This window comes from Danio rerio, chromosome 15 (genome assembly GCF_052040795.2).
Source record: "Danio rerio strain M-AB ecotype USA chromosome 15, GRCz13ab, whole genome shotgun sequence".
Taxonomy (NCBI): Eukaryota; Metazoa; Chordata; class Actinopteri; order Cypriniformes; family Danionidae; genus Danio; species Danio rerio.
The window spans coordinates 44,083,013-44,107,646 of NC_141035.1; the positions used below are offsets into that span (position 1 = coordinate 44,083,013).

The window sequence follows — 24,634 nt, forward strand, 5'->3', positions numbered from 1 at the left end:
GTATAGGCTGCATGGCAGAAATTAAATGTCTTTGTTTCATTATTAATAGACCGCTCTCACTATCCGCTTGTTAAGTGTGACGTCACGCGAAGCCGCTTCCGGGTCCAAGAGCTCTATTCAAATGTATGGGGAGACTCATGAAATGGTAATAATAAACGTTTACAAAGCGATTTAATACTTTCGAAAATCACGATCGCAGTATATATGTCCATGCCTAATATCCGATGCCCAGAAAGTGATTAATTTTTTATAAATTTCTAAATTTTTGGTATTTGTTATGCAGCAAGCCCAGAGATTGTTGTGTACACTATGATTTTATATAAAATTAACTTTAGTGTGTGATAGGAATAAAACGTGATCATAAATGAATGATTTCTCCACTCAAATGAATGGCGGCTTGGACCCGGAAACAGTATTACATACGTCACAAACACGTCACCACTTAACAAGCAGATGAAGGCTGATTCATACTTCCGTGTCGAGTGCACGCGTATTAGAGATGCGCGGATCAGCTGAAATGACACCCGAATCTGCAGCTTCATACTAATAATCCACTCGCCACCCTACCGCACTTATTAGTTTTATCTGATATATGCATCCACACCTGACCCGCACCCCATCGTCACTTTAATAATTGAATCTTTTGTTTTAGGCAGGATGATAGGTCACCGTAGATATTAACAACAGATTCAGTGAGCTAATCTGCACATCTCTGATAGTAAAGTAATATGTTGATCTTAAACGTTTTTAAATCAACATTTATTTATAAAAACAAAAGTTTGTCTTTAGACAACATTAACTTAATTTTCAAACAGATACAGAAAGTAAAAATAAGACATTTCAGCTTTTACAGATACAGGAACAAGATAACAAAAAGGGTGCCACTTCAGCCTAAATGGCAGGTATGTTGTGCTTACTTGGCCTTTTTCTTCACACTGTGCCAAAACAGAACAGCATCTACTGTGCCTGGATTCGGGCGATTCTGCCTCACCACCAAAACATGGCCAGCTGCACTGAATGAGCGTTCGCTCGCACCGCTTGTTGTAGGAATAAACAAGAATCTCCTTGCAAGGTGCTGCAGTCGTAGAAATAAGCTGGTCCACTGCCATGTCCTGCTCATCATCCACCTGCAACTCACCCGAAATTAATCATAATGTATTTTTTATTACTCACCCTTCCCGACCCCTGGATTATTCGAAGCTGCCGTGGATATAGCCGCCATCCTCGCATCACTATCATGTATGCTCCGATGCTGCCTGTGCAGTCGCAAAGATTTGGCCATGGGTGATGCTGACGCTGCTCCGAGCTGGTATCGAACCGATGACCTTCCTTATGGGAGTCGGTTACTCTAACAAGAAGGTTATAAAGACCATGGCCTCTAGTGTCTGTCGCTAGAGCACCTTTAGAGGTCAGAGGAGTGAGATTTACCTGCACAGCATTTACTAGTTGGCCTCCGCTACACTCGCCGCCCTGAACCTCACTCCAATCCGGGTCACGGCACCAGTTTTGTTGCGGTCGTTTATCTGCATTGTGTTATTTTTAATTAAAGGAAGTCTCCACACAAATCTGCTCATGCTGAGGTGATTGTATGTTGTCCTGTACAACACACACAGCCAGTCACTCTCTCAATATCAGCGGAGTCTCTCTTTTGTCTCTCCTCTTTCCCGAAGTCTGTTGCGAGGAGAGGCAAATCTACCAATCAAATTTGTGTTAATCTTGTGATTAAAAGTTATAGGAGCCATATTACTTTTCATTTAATTATAATGTTTATTTGTATACTGATTAGTTTGGGTTTCACAGTGACGTTTTATGTTTTGGTCACGTGGGCATAACTGGCACCTGCTAGAACATATAAAGCATGTGCACAATCACACAGGTGTTAGGAGGAGAGAAGGAGAGTGGGGTAGCCGTATTTTTTGTTGACCGCAAAACAGCCACGCAAAACAGCTACGCAAACAGCCACGCAAAACAGCAATGCAAAACGGCATCGCAACGGCACATGCAACAACCATCACACCAACGCAATAATCGGCACCATACAAAACAGGTATTCCACGACACAAATTGCTGTATTGTTTGTCATGCTTCAAGTTTACATAAAAGTTTTCCATATAACATCTTGGGCTCAGTGTGTCTGTCTAAAGCCACCAGCGCGTCACAAATTAAAACGACCCTCACTGCCTCTCGAGCGACTTACAGGAGGCATCAGGATGTCGCAATAAAAGTTGTTGCACATCCGTCGGTTCCCAAATGAGCAAGTTTTAGCTGTTTGTATCTCAGGAAAAAAAACACCCATGAAGAAACTCGACACAGAGAAACAGAGGCCTACTGCCAGCTAGCGTTTCAGAAGTGTTATTGCAGAGCAACACAAACAGCACACAGAGGTTTATATACCGAAGTGAGAACAAATTTAGTTACAAACTAGCTAGTAGTTACTAAGCCCCTAGTGTGGACTTTACGTTCCAGTTTAAGAAAGACCTTACAATCAGCTTTATTCCTGATGGATAAAGGGACAAAGCCGAAGGAAAAAAAATAAATAAATGAATTTTTTTTAAAGGACACATTGTAATGTACAATAAATAAAGCTCTATTGCAACTTGCATATTTGGTGAAAATTTAAATAAGTAAATTACAATATTTTATTATAATTACAAACTTTATTGACAAGACAACACATTGCTATACAATTGCTTTACATATTGCTATACAAAAAAATAATAATCTGCTCACCTAAATATACAAGCAAAGTGGAGTTGACCCTCTCTTGCAGCTATTTATTTTTTTTGCACATTTCTAGAGCTTTGTTTTTTGGGTAAAGGAGTTTGACCTTGTGTTTATTGCGACTGCAGGGACAGAACGTGTTTAACATGAGTAATTTGACAATAATTTGAGAATGTGGTCATAAAGTGCAGCTCTGGTTCCACTTCATTTTATGAGCAGCAAGGGCACAGGCCATCATCCTCTCTGCCTTTTTTTCTACACACACAGATTGTATTTTTCACTTGTGCGCTTTTTAGATTCAAGCTAAATTATGGTGCAGTTAATTTATGATATACAGTTGAAGTCAGAATTATTCGCCAGTAAATATTCTTTCTTTTTTTAAACATATCTATATTTCCTAAATGATGCTTAACAGAGCAATGATTTTTTCACAGTATGTCTGATAATATTTTTTCTTCTGGAGAAAGTCTTATTTGTTTTATTTCAGCTAGAATAAAAGCAGTTTTTAATTTGTTTAAACTATTTTAGGGTGAAAATTATTAGCCCCTTTAAGCTATATTTGCTTTGATTGTCTACAGAACAAACCATCGTTATACAATGACTTGCCTAATTACCCTAACTCACCTAGTTAAGCCTTTAAATGTCACTTTAAACTGTAAAGAGGTGTCTTGAAAAATATCTAGTTAAATATTATGTGCTGTCATCATGACAAAGATCAAATAAATCAGTTATCAGAAATGAAATACTGAAACCATTATGTTTAGAAATGTGCTGGAAAATATCTTCTCTCCGTTAAAAAGAATTTGGGGGAAAATATAGAGAGAGGCTAATCATTTTGACTTCAACTGTATGTTTGATCAAAACACACCTACTGTAGAGATTTACATTCAAGCAGACGACCTACTGAAGCACGTCTCCATGATCTATGAGGTGTTGATGCACATCTCTATGACTGTCTGTTTTCAGGTGGTCAGTGTGCGCACATGTCTTCTGGGTTTGTAATTGCCAGCGATGCGTCCCAGCTCTTTCTTAATCTCCCAGCGCTGTAGTGCTGATGCCCAGGGCTCCAGTTCAGGGTCAAAAAAGCAAACGCGAGTCTACAAACAGAGCACAAGCTTCAGGTTAGGAAGAAAACGGTTAAAATAACATCCCTGAGATGTAAAAGTGAAAGTTTTAATTCAGACAAATTATTAAAAATACAGACAAATAGTAATAAATACAGTTTAAGTCAGAATTATTTGGCCTCCTGTGACTTTTTTTTTCTTTTTCAAATATTTCCTAAATGATGTTTAACAGAACAAGGAATTTTTCACAATATTGCCTATTACATAGTTTTCTTCGGGATAAAGATTTATTTGTTTTATTTTGGCTAGAATAAAAACATTTTTTGATTTTTAAAAACCATTTAAGCTTAATGTTATTAGCCCCTTATTTTGGCTACTCTACAGAACGAACCACTGTTATACGATGACTTGCCTAATTACCCTAACTTATCTAAACAACCCAATTAGCCTACTTCAGGGGTGGGCAATCTCGGTCCTGGAGGGCCGGTGTCCTGCACAGTTTAGCTGCAACACTAAATCAAACACACCTGAACATGCTAATCAGTGTCTTTAAGATCACTAGATATCTATAAGCAGGTGTGTTTGACTAGTGTTGGAACAAAACTCTGCAGGGACACCGGCCCTCAAGGATCAAGTTTGCCCATCCCTGGCCTTGTTATTTCTTTAAATGTCACTGAATACTAGTATCCTGAAAAATATCTATGCACTATCAACATGGCAAAGATAAAATAAATCAGTTATTAGAAATGAGTTTTTAACACTATAAAGTTTAGAAATGTGTTGAAAGAAATGTTATACAAAAAAAAAATAAAATACAGGTGGGCTAATAATCCAAAAGGGCTAATAATTCTGACTTTAACTATATATGCATGTATTTAGGTTATATACAGATCACAGTATATGAATAAACTCCTTATAAATCTGTCTTTTAAATTCATATCTTTATAGGATGCGTTACAATATTATATCTGAGAATATACATTGGATTAATCAGCATTGAAGCCAAATCTAGAGCTAATCAAAATAACGTATGTTGCGTAACGTAAATGGTCAAAACGTTTGAACATCCAAATGAATGTGTTAGGGGAAAATAAACAATAAAAATCTTTAAACAGAGTTTAAATTTCAAATTTAGTTGAAATGTTTGAATTTAAATTTTTTATCTTTCTATTTCTAAAGATGTTTGGAGACCAAACTATTATATTAATGACTATATGTGTGTGTGTGTGTGTGTGTGTGTGTGTGTGTGTGTGTGTGTGTGTGTGTGTGTGTGTGTGTGTGTGTGTGTGTGTGTGTGTGTTTTTGTGACATATTAGGCCATAAATCTGTATAATGACATGGGTATGACACGGGTATTACAAAAAGGAGGTGAAATATGAGGACATTGGTGACGTCCCTATTACTCAAAATGCTTATAAATCCCACAGGATGAGTTTAATTAGAGAGTAAAGCTGCACACAGTCTCCTGTGATGGTTGGATTTAGGGGTGGAGTGGTGGCAATACAGATTTGGACAGTATAAAGTGAATGGAAACCTATGTAATGTCCCCACTTTCACAAAAACAAACGTGTGTGTGTGTGTGTGTGTGTTTTGTTCAAATGCATAAAAAATATTACCTAAATTCTTTCAAAAGTTGAGAAATGGATTAAAAATATTCATGCTGAGCACTGTACATGCGTATACATGCTTAATTAATTCATTAAACATTTATACATAAACATGCATAACTCATTTTTATATACAGTATATGTATAAATCTATATTTAAAATGTACAACTTTAATGTTATCAGTAGTAGAACTATTCAAAAGTTTAAGGTTGGTAGGATTTTTAAACATTTTTTTGAAATAGTGTTATTTGCACCATATTGTGAAATATTATTCCAAATTAAAATAACTGTTTAATATTTATTTTATTTATTCATGTGGTACAAAGCTGTATCCTCTGTCACATGATCCTATATATGCTAATTTGTTGCTCGAGTATTATTATTATATTATTCATATTTTTGTGGAAACTTATACTTTTATAAGAATTCTTTGATGAATGGAAATATTAAAAAGAAAAGCATTTATTGGAAATAAAAATCTTTTGCAACATTATAAATGTCTTTGTCACTTCCAGTCAAATGCATTAACATTATGAGCATTTAAAAAAAACATGAAAGCAAAAAAATATTTGTTTGTTTAAACTTATACATTTCTAAGCAAGAAAGAAAGTATGTAACGTGTGTATTAATGTAATGTGTGTATGGCCATATACCCAAAGCACTTCACAATCATGAGGGGGGTCTCTCCATACCACCGTAAGTGTGTAGCATCCACTTGGATGATACGATGACAGCCACAAGACAACAGAGCCAGTACGCTCAGGGGGGTGGAGAGACAGTGGTAGAGCCAATTCAGTGTACTGTATGGGGATGATTGGGAGGCCATGAGTAAGGGTTGATGGAGGGAATTTGGCCAGAACACCGGGTTTACACCACTACTCTTTACGAGAAGTGCCATGGGACTATCGATGACCACAGAGATTTCTATTTCACGACCTCAGTTTAAAGTTTCATCCGAAAGTAAAAGTTCAGTCCACTGGCAGTATGGTGTCCCCTTCACTTTACTGGGGCATTTGGACTCACACAGACCACAGGTTGAGCGCCCCCTGCTGGCCTCATTAATACCACTTCCAACAGCAACCTAGTTTTCTCACGTGGTCTCCCATTCAGGTACTAACCAGGCTCAGCCCTGCTTAGCTTCGGTGAGTAACCAGTCTTGAGCTCCAGGGTGATAAGGGTGTGGCCAAAATATCTTAATGCTAAGAACTATTTGTTGAATGAAAAATTAAAAAGAAAAGCATTTATTTGAAATAGACATCTTTAGTGACATTATAAACATCTTTAAGTCAAATGCAATAAAATTCCATAAAATGCGTCAACAAAAATAACACATATGGCAAATTATGAGCATTCAAAACAAAATAACATGCTTTTTCTTAAATTATTTGATAGAAAAAAAAGTTTAAAAATGTCTACTAGACACATGATTAATGAATTGTCAGTTGTATTTCAGCATATGGTGTAAAAGAATGTCATGAATTTTTCATAGGTCTCATTTGCTACCTGAGCTGGAGTAGAGCACGAGCGCTCTTTTCTCATCCTCCATAAGCTCTCGGTGAGTTTCTGCGGCTCGTCATTAAAGCTGTGAGATTTGGAGCGGAGCCCTCTGTGGTCTTCATCCATGTTCTCTGTGATCTGAGGAACAGAGGAGCCGGATGGAAACGAAGGAAGCAAATCAAAGGCAAAAAAAATGAGAAGCAAAAGAATTTTCCATCCTCTGGAGAGCTCGCATGATTTCAACACCGGCTATGATCAGAGGAGGAGACGGCAGCCTAAATTCTGACACCATGTTGAGGATTTTGGAACAAGGGAGATGATCGTGTTGGAAACTCCACTGCATTCACTTTCAGTTTATAGGGATAGTTTACCGAAAACTTCAAATGATGTCCATTTTAAAGGATTGTTCACCCCAAAATGAAAATGATGTTATTAATTACTCATCCTGATGTTGTTCATCTTCAGAAGACATATTACGATTTAAGTTTTGGTACATGTTAGTTAATGTTAGATAATGAAAGTACAGTTATTTATTATTAGCTCCTGTTAACTTAAACTGCTTTAATGTAAACAAGCGTTAATTTGGATGTTATAAATGCATTAGTAAATGTTGAACTATGATTAATAAATGCTCTATAAGTACTGCATTCTCGTTAAAAATTTCAGAGACAGTAGCTATGTTTCCATCCAAAAATGCGAATAAACTTTATGCGCAAAACTCGATTACCGCATAAAAGTTGTGCGAATGAAGCATTGTTTCCATCCAACGAGTCAAAGCGAAAAAAAATCGTCACTTCCTGATTAACTGGCGCCAAACATCAACAGTAAAAACTGCATTTGCTGCAGTAGGAGAAGCTGCATCAATCTTTTCTAAATGAATGCGCCTCAGAAGACAATCCTGACAAGCAGTGAGCGCGCAGTGGCGTTTGAAGGTGTCAGACGCGGAGCACAGGCGCTCTTGATTGTGGAGGTCATTAATAATATAATAACATTAATACTGAAATGGTAAGGTGTTTTATAATGACCAAAACAACATTTCAGATGTTTTATAATGTGCTCAGCCTGACGTTTTGTCCATTCACACACATTTTATGTATCACATGATCTCTTTTAACAAAATCACATGACCTTTTTTAATGCGCATGCTGGAGTTTGTGCGGTAAAAGGGTTTCCATCGTAGTTTATGCGCATCTTTTCTTATCGAATAAAAAGTTTATCCTACCCAGTTAGGCACATAAGTTTTTTTTATGCCCATTATGCCCATACTGACGTCAGTAATTTGCAAATAGACTTAAGACGTTATTAAGCATCATGTAGCGACTTTTCAAGCAGAGCTTAGCACCTTTTCATTCAAAATGAAAACGCAACACTGCTGCAAATCTTCACAATCCATACAAACAAAAAAAATGCGCTGCATTTGAACACAACGCAAACAAAATTAATAAAACGCGCTGCATTTTCTCACAACGCAGACAAGTTACAAAAATGCCTGCATTATCTCACAACACTTGCAAAAAAAAAAAAAAAAAAAAAGAAAGAACACAACGGAAATTTTTCAAGTGGACCCAAAAACGTGACGAACGCCACTGTGCCATGACCATTGTTGCATCTCAATTTACATACTATCCATCCTAAATAGTACTTGAAAATAGAATTAGTATGTCCCAAATCGTAGTATGTTGAAAAGAGGATGCCAAAGGTTTCCTATTTCCGATGGTTTACTATTTCTGGTAAAAAATTTTAAGTGCAAAAGGACGTAAATTCGATTAGAACTACAAACGCAGGTTAAAATTGCGAGACCTACCATCAAATAGGGAGGCTTCAGTAAAGATGTTTATATGACCGTTAATTAATATCCAGCCGACTGGAAATGTTTAAACCGCGTTTTCTGTGTTCTAATTCATCTGCAACAGCAATACTGAACTTCCATAAAGACGTGTTTGGACATTAACATCTAAATGCATAATTATTCAAAGACCTCAGGAGATTTCTCTGCATGAAAGACTTGTTAATGGCAGAATAACCTGCTGCTGCTTCTCCAGTAAGGTAGGAAATTAAATATGACAGAAATGTGGATGATGTGTGGATGATTGACAGGGCTCATAACTAAGCAACATAACAATCTGTTAATGAGGAAGTAGTATGTCCCAAAGATTGCATACTCTTCTGTTGCACACTCAAAGGTATATACTTTTCTCTCATGAAAAAGTACACACTTTTATTGCATAGTACAAGTATGTGAATTGGGACACAGCAAGTGAAGTTGTAGGGGATCTTTGAAAGGTGAGGTTTTTGTTTGTTTATTTTAACATCCTGATTTCCTTGACTTTTCTCTTTTATTAGCCTTAATAACCCTAATCTAAAAAGCCGGTTCCATTATGTTTTAGGGTCCCCATGAAAAATTCTATTTGAAAGTGTTGTGAGAAAATGCAGCGTGTTTTCCTAAATTGTTTACAATGTAAGAAAATGCAGAATGCTTAATTTCATTTGTTTGTGTTATGAGAAAATGCAGCACATTTTTAAAAATGGTGTTTGCGTTGTAAGCATTTACGGCACGTGTGCTGTCAAACAGATGAAGATCTTTTCTACTTGCTGGCGTTTTTTGTAATTGCATGTGTTGTCTGATGCCCTGTTTACACTAATACGTTTTAGTTAAAACGGCGTTTCAGAATGATAACGATCCACATCCACACTGGCATTTCAGCTAGTGTTTCTGAACAACTCTCCGTCCACACTATAGTGCTGAAAACTCACATCACGTGACCACACACACACACTCTAGCATACACTGCAGCGATGAGGGCTGTGCAAGTCGGACTGCTCATCAAAGATCTACCGCTGGATCTAAACTCACTATAGCTGCGTCCCAAATGGCACACTATACACTATGCACTGTGTACTTATGCACTGACACACTCAACAGGATAGTATATGTATGTAGTGTCGTCCCAAATGGCACACTTATGTTTTTTTACTAAGCGGAAATTCAAACCGTTTCCCTGATGACGTTTGACGGTTGCCAAATCAGTGAAATAAACAACCGAATTATCAAATAACTGTCGTGAGTATGGCCGCATTCACCATTGGGAGGCGCTATAATCACTCTCGTAGGAGAATTTTGCTTTCACCATCCAAAATTATAAAGTTATTCAACATGTGCGTCTGATAGCTCCGCCCCTTCCGCTATGTAAGCAAACCTGTGGTCGTTGAGTGCGTGAAGTGTCCATCATTACACACTTCATTTTAGCGGCTGAATGAGTGCATCATCCGGGTAAAGTGCACTTATTATTTTTAGAGTTTTCAGAGTGAACACACTACTTACACTATTTATATTACAAAATGGCGTAGAATAGTGCATAAGTATGCGATTTGGGACGCAGCTAAAATTTGTTAAACGTGAGATTTAATTCATCTTCTCTCTAACGACACATTCCCTGACTTTGGTCTTTTGAATCTATGACTTGTTCTCAGGTAACGTGTTTTGCCTGAGCACAAAGATAAGTTAATATATGAATTAATGTGCACTGATTCTGCACATTTGACTGATTGCTTGCCTTTATTTCCTATATTGTATAAACTTATTGTACGCTATACTCTTATAATGGCCATTACTGATTATTAAAACTGATATTCAGCAAAAGAGAGGGTGTGTTTCATATTTTCAATGAAAATGAAAGGAGGCAGTGATGTTATAGGCTCCGTTTTGTTATAACTACGCATACAGTGAAGATGGCGCTCATATAAATATGCAGCTACACGACGCCTCAACAGTTTTGGTGTCTGTTAAGTTGTTAATATCAAAATGAAAACAGGCAGTTCCTTAAATTATGGTTCCAATTTCTTGTTAAGAAAGGGAAACAACATATCTATGGTGATGTGAATAAGGTTATAAAGTACACTGTGTGCTTTGAAGATTTACCCGACGTGTCCCCTGGAGTCTGTTTTCCATATCAAACTTGCTAAGTCTGAACTTACAAGGTGAGATGCAAGACTAAATTGTGTGTAGGCTACTTAATACTGAGGAAAAAGCCCCAATCAGAGAGGCGAATGTCTGCAGCCACGCCTCCATTTTCAGATGTCTCCATTTCCCCCCCTCCACACTGACACCGAGCAGCAGAGTTTTAAAATGAAAACAGCCTCTCCCGCGTTTTCTGCTCTTGAAAACTCAAGCATAGTGTGGACGGATGGCGTAACTGTAGAAAACTTTATGCGTTTAAAAAAAAACATATTAGTGTAAACGAGGCCTTAAATTGCAGCACAATAAACTCTCTCGGCCACCGTATCAAGCGCTTTAAAGGACCTGTGTTTGTTCTTAAGTATACTCCAGGCCTCGAATCCATATGTCTGAAATTCAAGCACTTCAAAGAAACGTCCGAACCCTCTATGTGTATGGTTGATGTCAATGAGTCAGCAGGGCTGTGAATGAAGGAGTTATTATGGCTAGCTGACTATAAAGATCACTAGTAGGAACAAGAATGTAGTGCATTTGCTGAGTATGTGTGACTATTACTGTAGAGTATGGGCAACACGGTGGCTCAGTGGTTAGCACTGTCGCCTCACAGCAAGAAAGTTGCTGGTTCAAGTCTCTGCTGGGTCACTTGTCATTTCTGTGGGGTGTTTGCATGTTCTCCTTGTGTTGGCGTGGGTTTCCTCCGGGTGCTCCGGTTTACCGAACAGTTTAAAGACATGAGCTATAGGTGAATTGGGTAAAATAAAATTGGCCATACTGTGTGAATGCGGGCGAGGCAGTGGCGCAGTAGGTAGTGCTGTCGCCTCACAGCAAGAAGGTCGCTGGTTCGAACCTCGGCTCAGTTGGCGTTTCTGTGTGGAGTTTGCATCTTCTCCCTGCCTTCGCGTGGGTTTCCTCTGGGTGCTCCGGTTTCCCTCACAGTCCAAAGTCATGCGTTACAGGTGAATTGGGTAGGATAAATTGTCCGTGGTGTATGAGTGTGTGTGTGAATATGTGTAAATGTTTCCCAGAGATGGGTTGCGGCTGGAAGGGCATCCGCTGCGTAAAAACTTGCTGGATAAGTTGGCGGTTCATTCCGCTGTGACGACCCCGGATTAATAAAGGGATAAGCCGACAAGAAAATGAATAAATGAATGTGTGAATGCGAGTATGGGTGTTTCCCCAGTATTGGGTTGCAGCTGGAAGGGCATGCACTTCGTAAAATAATATGCTGGAATAGTTCATTGAATGGTTCATTCTGCTGTGGCAACCCCTGATAAATAACGCCCCATTCACACAGGGCGTCTGCTTCAACACTTACCATTCACTTTGAATGGGTGACGTCAGGCGTTGCCAAACTGCATTGATCTGTTGGCGCCGCTTCAGAGGCGTTGCTCGCTGCAGAAGTTGAGACTTGCTCAACTTTTTAAACACAGACGGAAGCGTCAGCCAATCATATTGCTGTATGCAAATACACCAGCTCAGACAGTGGCCTATTGCTGACTAATGTCATTGGCTGACGCTGCTATGACGATCGCGATAGCCCCAACTTCAGACACGCCCAGAGTCAAGCGTTGACTCTGAAGCCCGCGTGAATGGGGCATAAGGGACCAAGCCGAAGGAAAACGAACGAATGAATGAAAAAATAAATTAAGTATTTCTGCCTATTACTATGGTATAAAGAGATGACGAAGGATTTAGTTGTTTACCTCCTGTGACTCCATACAAAATTCTCTGAGTCTGATCTCTGCATCATCCCTCTCATCCTGGAGCAGTTTCAGCCGCTCTTCCAGGAGCTGCACACACACACAGAACAGCAGCATTCAGCACAAAAGCTCTCATCACTTCTTTACATAATGGCATTTCTCCAGCATTTTGTTGGTCGTGCAGTATGGAGGCCCTGAAGGACGTAACGGGGAACTGTAACCTGCTGATACTGCAAAGAGCAACTACAACCAGAGCTGTGGAGAGAGAGAGAGTAATGAGGCAAACTAAGGGAAAGAAAGGATGAACTTAAGCACTAATGGCTCCTGATTTACACTTGTAAGGGTTAAGGGTGCAATTTAGGACGGTGGGAAGTGTTTAGGGGAAATAGAGGGAAGGTTGCTGACCTGACATTTCTCCTGGAGTTTGTGACTGGTTTCTCTTTGGGCCTGGAGCTCCCCCTGCTGGCTGGAGGACAGGCTGATCAGCTCAGACTGGAGAGAAACCATCTCTGAACGCAGACGCAGCAAACACTGAGACTGAAACACACACACACACACACACACACACACACACACACACACACACAAATATTACAAATTGTGAGATATAATGCTGATATTAATGCTAATACTGTTTAATACTGATGTTAACTGGCTGTCCAGCAAGTTGTTAAGTTAGGCTTTACTTTTTTCCACTCATATTTTCATGATTTATTAATTATTTAATATTCATATTAGTATTTTTTATATTTAAATGATATTTTAATGATTTGAGCATTTTATTGATAGCAAATAATGCATGAATATCAATGTAATGAATGACGTTTAACATAATAAATATCAAATACATAGCATTAACATAAAAATACTAAATAAATACATGAAATAAGTAAAAACCATTATATTAATCTATATGTATATAAAATAATAAATGTAAGAGGTGTAAGTAAATATACCAAACCAAAACACAATGATAATACTACTACTAATAATAAATTACAATAAATAAACGTGGGTGGGGGGTTATAATATCATAGATCACAGCCATAATTATTATTTTGTCTCACTACATGTTAGCTAGCATTGTGGGTCACAGAAATTCAGACATTTTCCCCATTTAATATTTTATTAATTTAAAAATGCAACAATTAAGCAAATATTTTGGGCCCATGTAACTTTTTTTTGCCTTCAATGCTAAATAAATCAAGACAATTAGGGTGAGACTATATTATCAACATATAAATGTAGATTTCTTTTTTTGTTGGAAATAATAATGATAATCATACTAATTATTATTAATAGATATATGAATACATGTATTCGATTGAAAAATAACACTGAATGCAACTTAATTTCATTAAAGTTTTTGCATGCATTTTATAACTTTTATTTTTATTTAATAAAATTTACAATTTTAACAATGCAAATAAAAAAAAGAAAACAAAAAACAACAACAAAAAGTATGCATATGCATGTCACATTTCGAATATTTACATACATCATAAAAAAAGAAATCTAAAAATAACAAGTAAATAAAGTTTTAATTTAGATTACCTTTATATCTAATTTAGTAATTGCATTAATTACTTTCCTCAGTATAATTCGCTTTTAATAAACTCTTTGCAATATTGCAATGGAAAATATTGGATTGAAATAAGTACTGCTAAAATACCTGTAACACAATTTTAAAGCATAGAAAATATTATGAAATTATGTATTATAATTAAGATTATTCCTATGATTACATTATTGAGAAATAATATAACAATTCATAATTCATAGATTAACAACATAATTCTATATTTTTTTACTTAATAATATAATATACATTTTAAAAAATATATAGAAATTATATTAAAAACTTATTTTACTTATTGATTTGCTTGGATAATCCACAAGGGGGCAGAAGACCAGACAATGGAAAGATAATTATTTTGAAAATGATGCAGGAGCTTTAGAAATTGTCACGTCAAATATGATATATGCATCTATATAGGATTAAGAAAAAATTAAGAAATTTAAAAAAATAAATGGGTGACAGTGGCTTAGTGGTTAGCACGGTCGCCTCACAGCAAGAAGGTTGAGATTCCCAGCTGGGCCAGTTGACATTTCTGTGTGGAGTTTGCATGTTCTCCCTGTGTTGACATGGATTTCCTCCGGGTGCTCAGGTTTCCCCCACAGTCCAAACACATGTGCTATACAGTAGGTGAAAGTTATGGAATGGCCTTCCCATCAGCATCAGGAATGGCGTTTCTCTGGAATGTTTTAAGAAACTTCTCAAGACCCACCTTTTTACCGTAGCTTTTGATTATCTTTGTTAATTTTATCATTTAATTGTATTGAAGCGTTCATATTTTATTTCTTTATTGTGGTCTTTTTTACTGTTTTTATTGTTCTGCTTTGTTTGCCTTGTATGCCTGTTAGCGCTTTGGGTCTGAGAAAAGCGCACTATAAATAAAATGTATATTATTATTATTATTATTATTATTAATTAAACAATCTAAATTGGCCATAGTGTGTGTGTGTGTGTGTGAATGAGTGCGTATGGATGTTTCCCAATACTGGCTTGTCCCTAAAAGGGAATCAGCTGCATAAAAAAAAAATATGTGGGTTAGGTTGGTGGTTCATTCCACTGTGGCAACCCCTGATGAATAAAGGGACTTAGCCAAAGAAAAATGAATGAATGACTAAAAAAAATAAATTAATGAATAATTAATTTTCAAAAAGATATTTAATTTTGCATTTACTTTAGAGAGTGTGTTGTCATTGTAAAACACTTTTGAGGCACGTTTAGTAGAAAAATATGCTTGTACATAAATACGTTTTTTTTTTATATACTGTTATGGGTTTGTGATTGGTTCGTTCTGTTTCCTGGTTTTTGCTTTCTGTTTCTAAACAGGTGACTCGTTATGATGCAGCAGGTGCGGCTAATTTTCAGGCTTTATAAAAGGAGCTTCCAATCGGTGTTGGAGAGACTGCTTAGGAGGACCGTTTTTTCGTTTGACTTCCTTTGCCTTACCCACCGCTTATATTAATTTTGTTTATTTGAACTTTGCTCCTATATAATTTGTCGTATTGAATATTTTTATATTAGACAATTAAGTTGTTTACTTTGATACCCCTTTTTGCACATTATTTTATTTTATCATTTTTGTCTTTTTGTAACCTTTAAATAAATATCTTTTTGCATTATTATATTCAACTTGGTTAGGGTTCCCTTCATTTTGTTGCGTGCTTGAGCCGGCACGTAACAATACCTTTGTAAATTTTGAATTCATACCTGCTCATAACTCCTTTTCTTGTATTCATCCTTTGCTTCTTCAAGATCTTTAATTTCTGTTTCCAGATCCTGCCAGGAGAGGACAGGTCAGACAATGCAGATCTGTGTTTGCTGTGTTACTTTGCAGAACTACATTCAGCACAGAAGTAAAGTTAGAGACCTTGATTCTCAGAGAGTTGCTCAGAGCTGTTCTCTTGTCCACATACTGATTCAGCTGAGACTTCTGATTGGACACCTGTTTCTCCAGTTCAGAAACCTTCTCCCGAAGCTCCTGATTGGCTTGTGAGAGGTCACCTGACTTCACAGATGCATCATTTAGTGCCTTCTTCAGCTTGATAGGAAATATATGAAGATTAAAAGTCAGTGTACTTGTACTCTACCTGACAAAAGTCTTGTCGTCGATCCCAGTTGTAAGAGCAACAACAATAACTCGACTTATAGTTAATAATTTGGAAAAGTGTCAGAAGATAGATTTTTCAGATGAATCATCTGTTGAGCTGCATCCCAATCATCACAAACACTGCAGAAGACCTATTGGAACTCCCATGGACCTAAGATTCTCAAAGTAATCAGTCAAGTTTGGTGAAGGAAAAGTCATGGTTTGGGGTTACATTCAGTATGGGGGTGTGTGAGAGATCTGCAGAGTGGATGGCAACATCAACAGCTCGAGGTATCAAGACATTTGGGCTGCCCATTACATTACATTACAAACCACAGGAGAGGGCAAACTCTTCAGCAGGATAGAGCTCCTTCTCATACAGTACTTCAGCCTCCGCATCAAAGCTCCTGAAAGCAAAGAAGGTCAAGGTGCTTCAGGATTGCCCAGCCCGATCACAGACATGCACATTATTGAGCACTTCTGGGGTAAAATGAAGGAGGCATTGAAGATGAATCCAAAGAATCTTGATGAACTCTGCGAGTCCTGCAAGAATGCTTTCTTTGCCGTTCCAGATGACTTTATTAAGAAGTGATTTGAGTCATTGCAGAGATGTATGGATGCAGTCCTCCAAGCTCATGATAGAGTCAGACTTTATATGACTTTATATTCTATACTGTACATTATTTCTGTTAAATGTCAAGACTTTTGTCTAAACAAAGTCAGACCTTACTATCCTAATTTAACCATTAAAAATCAAGACATGATCATATTTTATTGTGGTAAAATAAGTGTAATCTAGAGGCTTTTGCCTTTCATATAAGCCACTTCTGATACCAAATGATCAACTAGAAGTCAAGTTATTATCTGCTGTTCCTAAAACTTGGATAGATGACAAGACTTTTGTACATAAAAAGAAATACTTTTGGTGCTTGTTTAAATTTTGTATTTAAAATGAGTTGAAACAACACAATTCTTATGCTTTTATTGGTGACAACTTAAGTGTTTTATTTTATGTTCAATTCACTTTTTAAAAATGTAATAAATTAATTAGAGGTGACGCAGTAGGTAGTGCCGTCACCTCACAGCAAAAAAGTCGCTGGTTCGAGCCTCGGCTGGGTCAGTTGGCGTTTCAGTGTAGAGTTTGCATGTTCTCCCCGTGTGTGTGTGGGTTTCCTCCAGGTGCTCCGGTTTCCCCCACAGTCATGACATGTGGTACAGGTGAATAAGGTAAGCTAAATTGTCTGTAGTGTGTGTGTGTGTGTGTGAATGAGAGTGTATGGGTGTTCCCAGTGATGGGTTGCAGCTGGAAGGGCATCCGCTGTGTAAAACATGTGCTGGATAAGTTGGTGGTTCATTCAGCTGTGGCAACCCCAGATTATTAAATGGACTAAGCCGAAAAGAAAATGAATAAATAATTAATAATTAATTTGATGATTAAGCCAACTTCATCGATTTGTGTTGGGACAACATGAAGGAATTGTGTGGAACCCAGCATTTTTATATAAAACATGAACATAATGTAATGTTACCCTGTGCGCAGACTTCCTTGCAAACTCTTTTTCTCTGTTCAGCAGGTTTTTAAGTGAATCTAATTGTTCTGTCAATCGCCGAATCTCATCTCTCGCCTCTTTAAGCTCCGCCTCCCTGCTAATATAAACATGTATAATGTCAATTTAAGAAAAATCATTTAAGATAAAACAGCTAACATCTAGCTTATAAGTATAAGTGAAATAGACATTTTAGATGTCTAACTTTAATACATGAAAAATCCAACTTTTTAAATAAGTGTGCACTCAAACACTTAAAGCATACACTGCTTGTTTAAATGAGCTGAAACAACACAATTCTTTGTGCTTTGGTTTGGTATTTTGGTTTTTGGGAAAACTTAATTGTTTTGTGTTCAATCCACTTGAATTTGTAAACAATTAGGTAAACATAAGTAAACATGAACGATCTGTGTCAAACCCTACATTTTTTACAGAGTAGGGATGCATAATCTCTATCGATGTTATTTTAGTATCACAGAGACGCCATTATTATTTGTTGTTTTACTGTCATTTTTTTTCAGTTCTAGTTTTAGTTATTTTAATACATTGAATTAAAATTTTGTATAATGATTTGTTTATGTTTTTATCTAATTTTAGTTTTAAAATAACCCTGATTTACACCCTAACAATTATCAACAAGCATTAGAGAATTTTTACATTTTAATTTCTTAATATTGCATATTTATCAGTAAATGCTAAATACATATTTTTATTTGTATATTCAATAAACAATAATTCAATTTCAATATTTAAAATATTGTAAAAATAAAGTTTTATTAGAATTTCATCATGCCTATTTTAAAAAAGAAAAATTATTTGCTAATATTGCATATTTATAAGCAAATGTGAAATATTTTAAAAAGCATCCTAATTTCAATATTTTTATTTTACATTTAAATAACAATAACTGCAAGTTCAATGTTTAAAAACAGTCCAGTATTTTCAGAAGAATTTTATGATGCCTACATTTATTTCAACATTTTTAATTAGTTAATATTGCATATTTACCAACCAAGACTCAATATTTAAAAAAAAAACATATTGATTTACCACATTTTATTTACATATTTAAAAAAAACAAAAATTCAGTTTAAATATTTAAAAACAGTTGAGTATTTAAATCAAAATTAGAGGGTGCTTAAAATTTTCCACATTTTTAATTTGTTAATATTGCATATTTATCAGCCATTTCTAAATATTTAAAAAATCATACTTTCCGTATTTGTATTTAATATTTAAATAGCAATAATTCAAGTTCAATGTTTAAAAACAGTTCAGTATTTTCATCAGACTTTTATGCTTACATTTTTTAACATTTTTAATTTGTTAATATTGAACAACAGCAACAAAAATATGCAGAATAATGCTTTCTCAGCAGGTTAAACCATACTGTTTGCAATACACAATTAACTGCCATTCTCTTACCTCTCGACAACAGTGTTTAGTTTCTGCCGTGTGTTGTGGTTTTCCTGTAAAGCCTGCTCTAAACTCTGGCCAAGTTTCCTGTTGTCCAGCTGAGCTTCATCAAGTGCTTTTTGTAAAGATTCAACCTACAACAATTAAACATGCACTTAAAAATCTTTAATCACATTTATTTTTAATAGTGTGTGTGTGTGTGTGTGTGTGTGTGTGTGTGTGTGTGTGTGTGTGTTTTACCTTCTCTGTGTTTGCTGCATTGTGATTCTCAACTTCATCTTCAAGTCTCTGAATCTCCTGCATAGCCTCCAGTCTGACAAACAAACACAACACATTGCTCATAACCACTGATGTGAAAACAAATACAACTGTGTTTATAATGATAGACATATAATGGAAGTCTAAAAGCCAACAAATACACCAAACATGCAAGCATGCTTGCTTCTTATTACGGTGTTGATAATCTAACGTAAACACACCAATCCTATGAAAAAATAAATTAATTAAAGGCTGATGTTTTTTCATTTGCATGTTGTAGTTTTTTTACTAATAAAGATGACTATTTTTATTATCTGTGAGTTATTGATAAAATATAGTCATTCTAATAGTTTAATAAAATTTATTTAACTTTTGGAAACCACTAAGCGATCCCTTGTCATTGTCCCGCGACCTCCCAGGGGGTCCCAACCCCGAACTACTGCTCAAGATAATAAAAACAAATATTGCTTAAGGAGGCTAAAAATATTGACCTTGAATTAGTTTAAAATTAAAACTGCTTTTATTCCAGCTGAAATAAAACAAGACTTTCTCCAGAAGAACAAAATATTATAGTAAATACTGTGAAAAATTCCTTGCTCTGTTAAACATCCTTTGGGAAATACTTAAAAAAGAAATTTACAGGAGGGCTAATAATTTTGAGTTCAACTGTATATGTTTTAACTATTTAGATTCCTTCAATTTGGTAAATAAATGCAATTATTTACAGGCAAATTTATTGTCATCTTGTTCTCTTCTACACAAAATAAATCACAAACTAAATGTTAACTCTTTAACCCTTAGACCTAACCTTTAAAAGTGGTAACACAGTGTAATAAACAATAAAACCCCACACCTCTCTCTCCTGAGGGTCTGCATTTCCTCTGCTGTTTCTCTGAGCTCTGCATTCAGTGTTTGTGTGTTGTGCTGTAGATGTGTGTGAGACGACAAGACGTTCTTCAGAGTCTGTGCTACTTCATTCTGTACACACATAAAACACACACTCAGTCATAAAAATGTGATCTTTTCTTGATGCATGTTCAGTTTTGACAAACTCACCATGTCTCTGTGCTGCTGCTGCAGTTGATCTTTCAGTGCCTGATTTTCTCTCTGCGTCTTGAGAATGACAGCGTTAAATATTCAGCAGTTCACTTGTTGAAAGGGTCATATCATATATTATTTATTACATAATATTCTTAAGCTTTTGGTGCCAAAAAAACAGCCATCATTTTGTTTTATATCACTGTTTTGCACTTGACTCAACAGCAAAGTTTTGAAGTGATCCATCATTCAATAAAAACAAAGTTTTTATTGTGACACATGTATAAACCAATCTGCACTGAAATGTGACGCAGAGATCTTCTGTTCTGCTTGGATCGCTTTGTCGTGACTCAGTAGACCAAGATTATGAGCACTGGATGTATTTTATTAAATATGGATGGTCATATATTAATGATTTGGTTTCTGATATTAGCATGATGACATTAGAAGTGATCGATACTAGCTTTGTAATTGTGAAAGTTAAGCTCTCTATTCTTTATTTCCCTTTGACGTCATCTAACATACTTTAATAATTAAATAGCCCTGTAGATGTAATCTCTAGCAAATATTAAAATTGATGCGTTTCATATAGTCAATTATGAAGTCTATATGTGATGGCATCATAGCTCAGTGGTTAGCACTGTCGCCACACAGCAAGAAGGTTGCTGGTTCGAGTACCGGCTTGGCCAGTTGGCATTTCTGTGCGGAGTTTGTATGTACGTGTTGGTGTGGGATTCCTCCGGGTGCTCCGGTTTCCCCCACAGTCTAAAGACATGCGCTATAGGTGAACTGAATAAACTAAATTAGCAGTAGTGTGTGAGTGAATGTGAGAGTGTATGGGTGTTTCTCAGTACTGGGTTGTGGCTGGAAGGGCATCCGCTACGTAAAACATTTGCTGAAATAGTTGGTGGTTCATTCCGCTGTGGCGACCCCTGATAAATAAGGGACTAAACTGAAGGAAAATTAATGAATGAAGTTTAAATTCAATTGTAGCATTTAATGAGTTATTCATTTATTTATTTATTTATTTAAATGAAACAGTATTTACAATCAGTTTAGTTCCTCCAACTCTATTTAAACACAAGGAGAACATGCAAACTCTACACAGAAATGTCAACTGACTCGAACCAAAGACCTACTTGCTGTGTAGCGACAGTGCTAACCACTGAGCCACCCCGCCACCCTATTATTCTGCATATCATTTTCAATTTCACACACAAACACCTTAGCGAGAAGTTTTGTTAGTTACTTAGAGAAGCATGTGTGTGTCAGTTCTTGTTTTTATATCCCAGTGGTGACTTAAACTGAGGTAAATATGGGTAAACATGCTTACAAATCACACAGGTTTAGGGGTAGGGTTGGGGGATAGAATATACTGTAAGTAAAATAAAAACATCATTACGTCTACGAGAGTCCCCACAGGGAAGTAGGAACAAGTCTGTCTGAGTGTATCTGTGTGCCTTTTTTCGGTCTCCACAAATGTCCCCACAAGTATAGTAACCTTGTGAGAGATTTATTTAGTCCACATTATGAAAACAGCTCATAAATGTTGCACAAAAAGTATTTAGAAAAATGCAGAGATGGTTGGGTTTAGGCGTAGAGGATATAGGGGCAGCATGGTGGCTCAGCGGTTAGCACTGTCACCTCACAGCAAGAAGATCGCTGGTTCGAGTCCAGGCTGGATCAGTTGGTATTTCTGTGCGAAGTTTGCATGTTCTCCCTCTGTTGGCGTAGGCTTCCTCCTGGTGCTATGGTTTCCCCAAAAAGACATGCGCTACAAGTGAATTGAATGAACTAAATTGGCCCAAATTAGTGTGTGAATGAGAGTGTGTATGGGTGTTTCCAAGTATTGGGTTGTGGCTGGAAACACATATGCTAGAATAGTTGGTGGTTCATGCTTCTGTGGAAACCTCTCAAATTGAGACTAAAGCCAAAGAAAAATAAATGAATGAATGATTTAATGTGCAGTTAGTACAGTATATAAATCATTACCTCTTTGGGAAGTCCCAAAAAAAGATGCTGCACAAGTGCGTGTGTGTGCGCGTGTGTGTGTGTTTTACCTGCGTGTAACTGTTCTCCAGTGCAGTTTTGGTCTGACAGTATTGAGCACATTCTGCTTTCAATGTCTTCAGGTCAGCGGCCATCTGCTGCACACGTGCCTGAGTAAACGCACACACAAACCCACACCCAAACAGTCTGTTTACTTGAAGTCTGAAGTGTTTCTGCAACATGTTGACTGTCATGCTGTGCAAAATATGTGCGACAAATCCACACACAAACAGACCTGCAACTTGCCCTTCTCGTAGGCCAGTTTGTTCTTGCCATCCGTCATCTCCCAGAGCATCTGTTCAACCTGGCGATGAGTGACCTGACAGCGAGAGAGAAGCAGATTTACAAGCTTTTCCTTTCTTGACGTGCATCTGATCTTTTGATCTCAAACCTGCTGATGCTCCATGGCTGCCAGGCTCTCCATCAGCTCCTTGTTCTCCTCCGTCTGTTTCTGCAGTGCTGAGTTCACCGTGGTCAACTCCGCCTGTCAATCACAGGGAAAAAGCATGTTTATGGTGTTTGCTGGTGTAGCATTTCAATCATAAAAGTCAGTTTATATGCAAAAATAACTCCATTTTATATCCAGAAGAAATAAAAATCAGTGTATGTATTGAAATCTGTATGTATAAAACCAACAGATTATACTATATATTTCACACAGGTTTTCTACAGCTTTTACCAAGTCAAATTTAAGACATTAACACCTTTTTTAAGGTCCATTATGAATGAAATTTCAGACTTAAACAAGGCTAAATATTAAGAAGTTTTTCTAATGGCACAGTTAAAAATGTTATTGTAAGGAAGATAATTAAACCATATGTTTATTAATAGAAAATATAAATAGAGTTGGTAAACAAACATTTGTTAAAATTTTTATTGAGATGGAATGACAGTGTTTGGATGGGTGTTTGTCTGATTGGGTACCTTTACATGGACATAGAAAATTGAGACCTGTTAAATTGATTAAGACCTACAACACAATATTTCAGTGAATTTAAGACTGTCATTCATTCATTTTCTTGTCGACTTAGTGCCTTTATTAATCTGGGGTTGCCACAGCGGAATGAACCGCCAACTTATCCAGCATTTTTTTTTACGCAGCGGATGCCCTTCCAGCTGCAACCCATGTCTGGGAAACATCCACAAACACTCACACACACTTATACACTACAGACAATTTAGCCTACCCAATTCACCTATACCGCATGTCTTTGGACTGTGGGGGAAACCGGAGCACCCGGAGGAAACCCATGCGAATGCAGGGAGAACATGCAAACTCCACACAGAAAGGCCAACTGAGCCGAGAATCGAACCAGCGAACTTCTTGCTGTGAGGCGACAGCAATGCCTACTGCGCCACTACTTCACCTTTAAGACTCTTTAAGGCCTAAAATTTAGTTTTTGAAATTTAAGACATTTAAAGACTTTTTAAGACCCTGCTGATACCCTGTTTACATGTCATGTTCTTACTGTTATTTGAGTGTATGCTTAATAAAAAAAAGAAAAAGGAAAAAAAAAAAAAGAAACTTCATTGAATGCACTAGTGAAAATGACCTCATATCTGGTCAGATGTACCTTGATTTCTGTCAGCTGTGTTTCTAGGATGTTCTTCTCTTTTTCAAGCAAACAGACTGCAGAGCTCATCTGAGATCGGAAAATAGAAGTATATTAAAATAATGGCTCATATTTGATTGTGATGTACTGTGTTTTTACTGTTAAAATGTAAAACTGTTATCAGCAACATGTGAAATAAACATCTTAATGGTAGTGCTGAAGCAGTTTTATTTCAGCATTACTGAGATTTGAAAAATATTGTCTTGTTAAATTAGTTAATGGATCCACATAAATCTACAGAAATTGGTTTTTAATTTGTCTCTAAATTTTTCCATTCCCATGTTTTATTATTGTCAGTAAAAATATCCACTGGACTCACTTGACTGTGTATGTGATCTCTCTCCTCTCTCAGCATCTCTCCATCTCTCACAGCACTGCCGATCTCCCCCTTCAGCCTCTCAATGGTCTGTTCCAGCATCTGCAGATGATTGACAGCTGTTTCTTGGGAAAACACAGAACTCTGCTGCAGTCTGGAATGTTCCACCTTCAGCGTCTCCCTTTAAAACACA

The 24,634-nt window shown here is 36.7% G+C and overlaps 1 protein-coding gene across 2 annotated transcripts in view; it reads right to left on the minus strand.

Annotated features, from left to right (window-relative positions):
* Window positions 1-2,637: 2,637 nt before the first annotated feature.
* The window catches only part of ccdc150 (coiled-coil domain containing 150), a gene marked incomplete in the record, with an annotated part of 40,322 nt that continues 18,325 nt past the window's right edge, over window positions 2,638-24,634 (minus strand). Inside the window, 16 exon segments of one of the 2 annotated variants that reach the window (NM_001442561.1) lie at window positions 2,638-3,818; window positions 6,897-7,028; window positions 12,549-12,635; window positions 12,951-13,082; window positions 15,826-15,894; window positions 15,986-16,156; window positions 17,734-17,848; window positions 19,177-19,301; window positions 19,408-19,480; window positions 20,279-20,403; window positions 20,482-20,538; window positions 22,524-22,622; window positions 22,748-22,831; window positions 22,904-22,996; window positions 24,087-24,155; window positions 24,445-24,622. In NM_001442561.1, coding sequence (NP_001429490.1) covers window positions 3,684-3,818; window positions 6,897-7,028; window positions 12,549-12,635; window positions 12,951-13,082; window positions 15,826-15,894; window positions 15,986-16,156; window positions 17,734-17,848; window positions 19,177-19,301; window positions 19,408-19,480; window positions 20,279-20,403; window positions 20,482-20,538; window positions 22,524-22,622; window positions 22,748-22,831; window positions 22,904-22,996; window positions 24,087-24,155; window positions 24,445-24,622 — 1,744 coding nt within the window. 2 annotated transcript variants of the gene reach the window in all.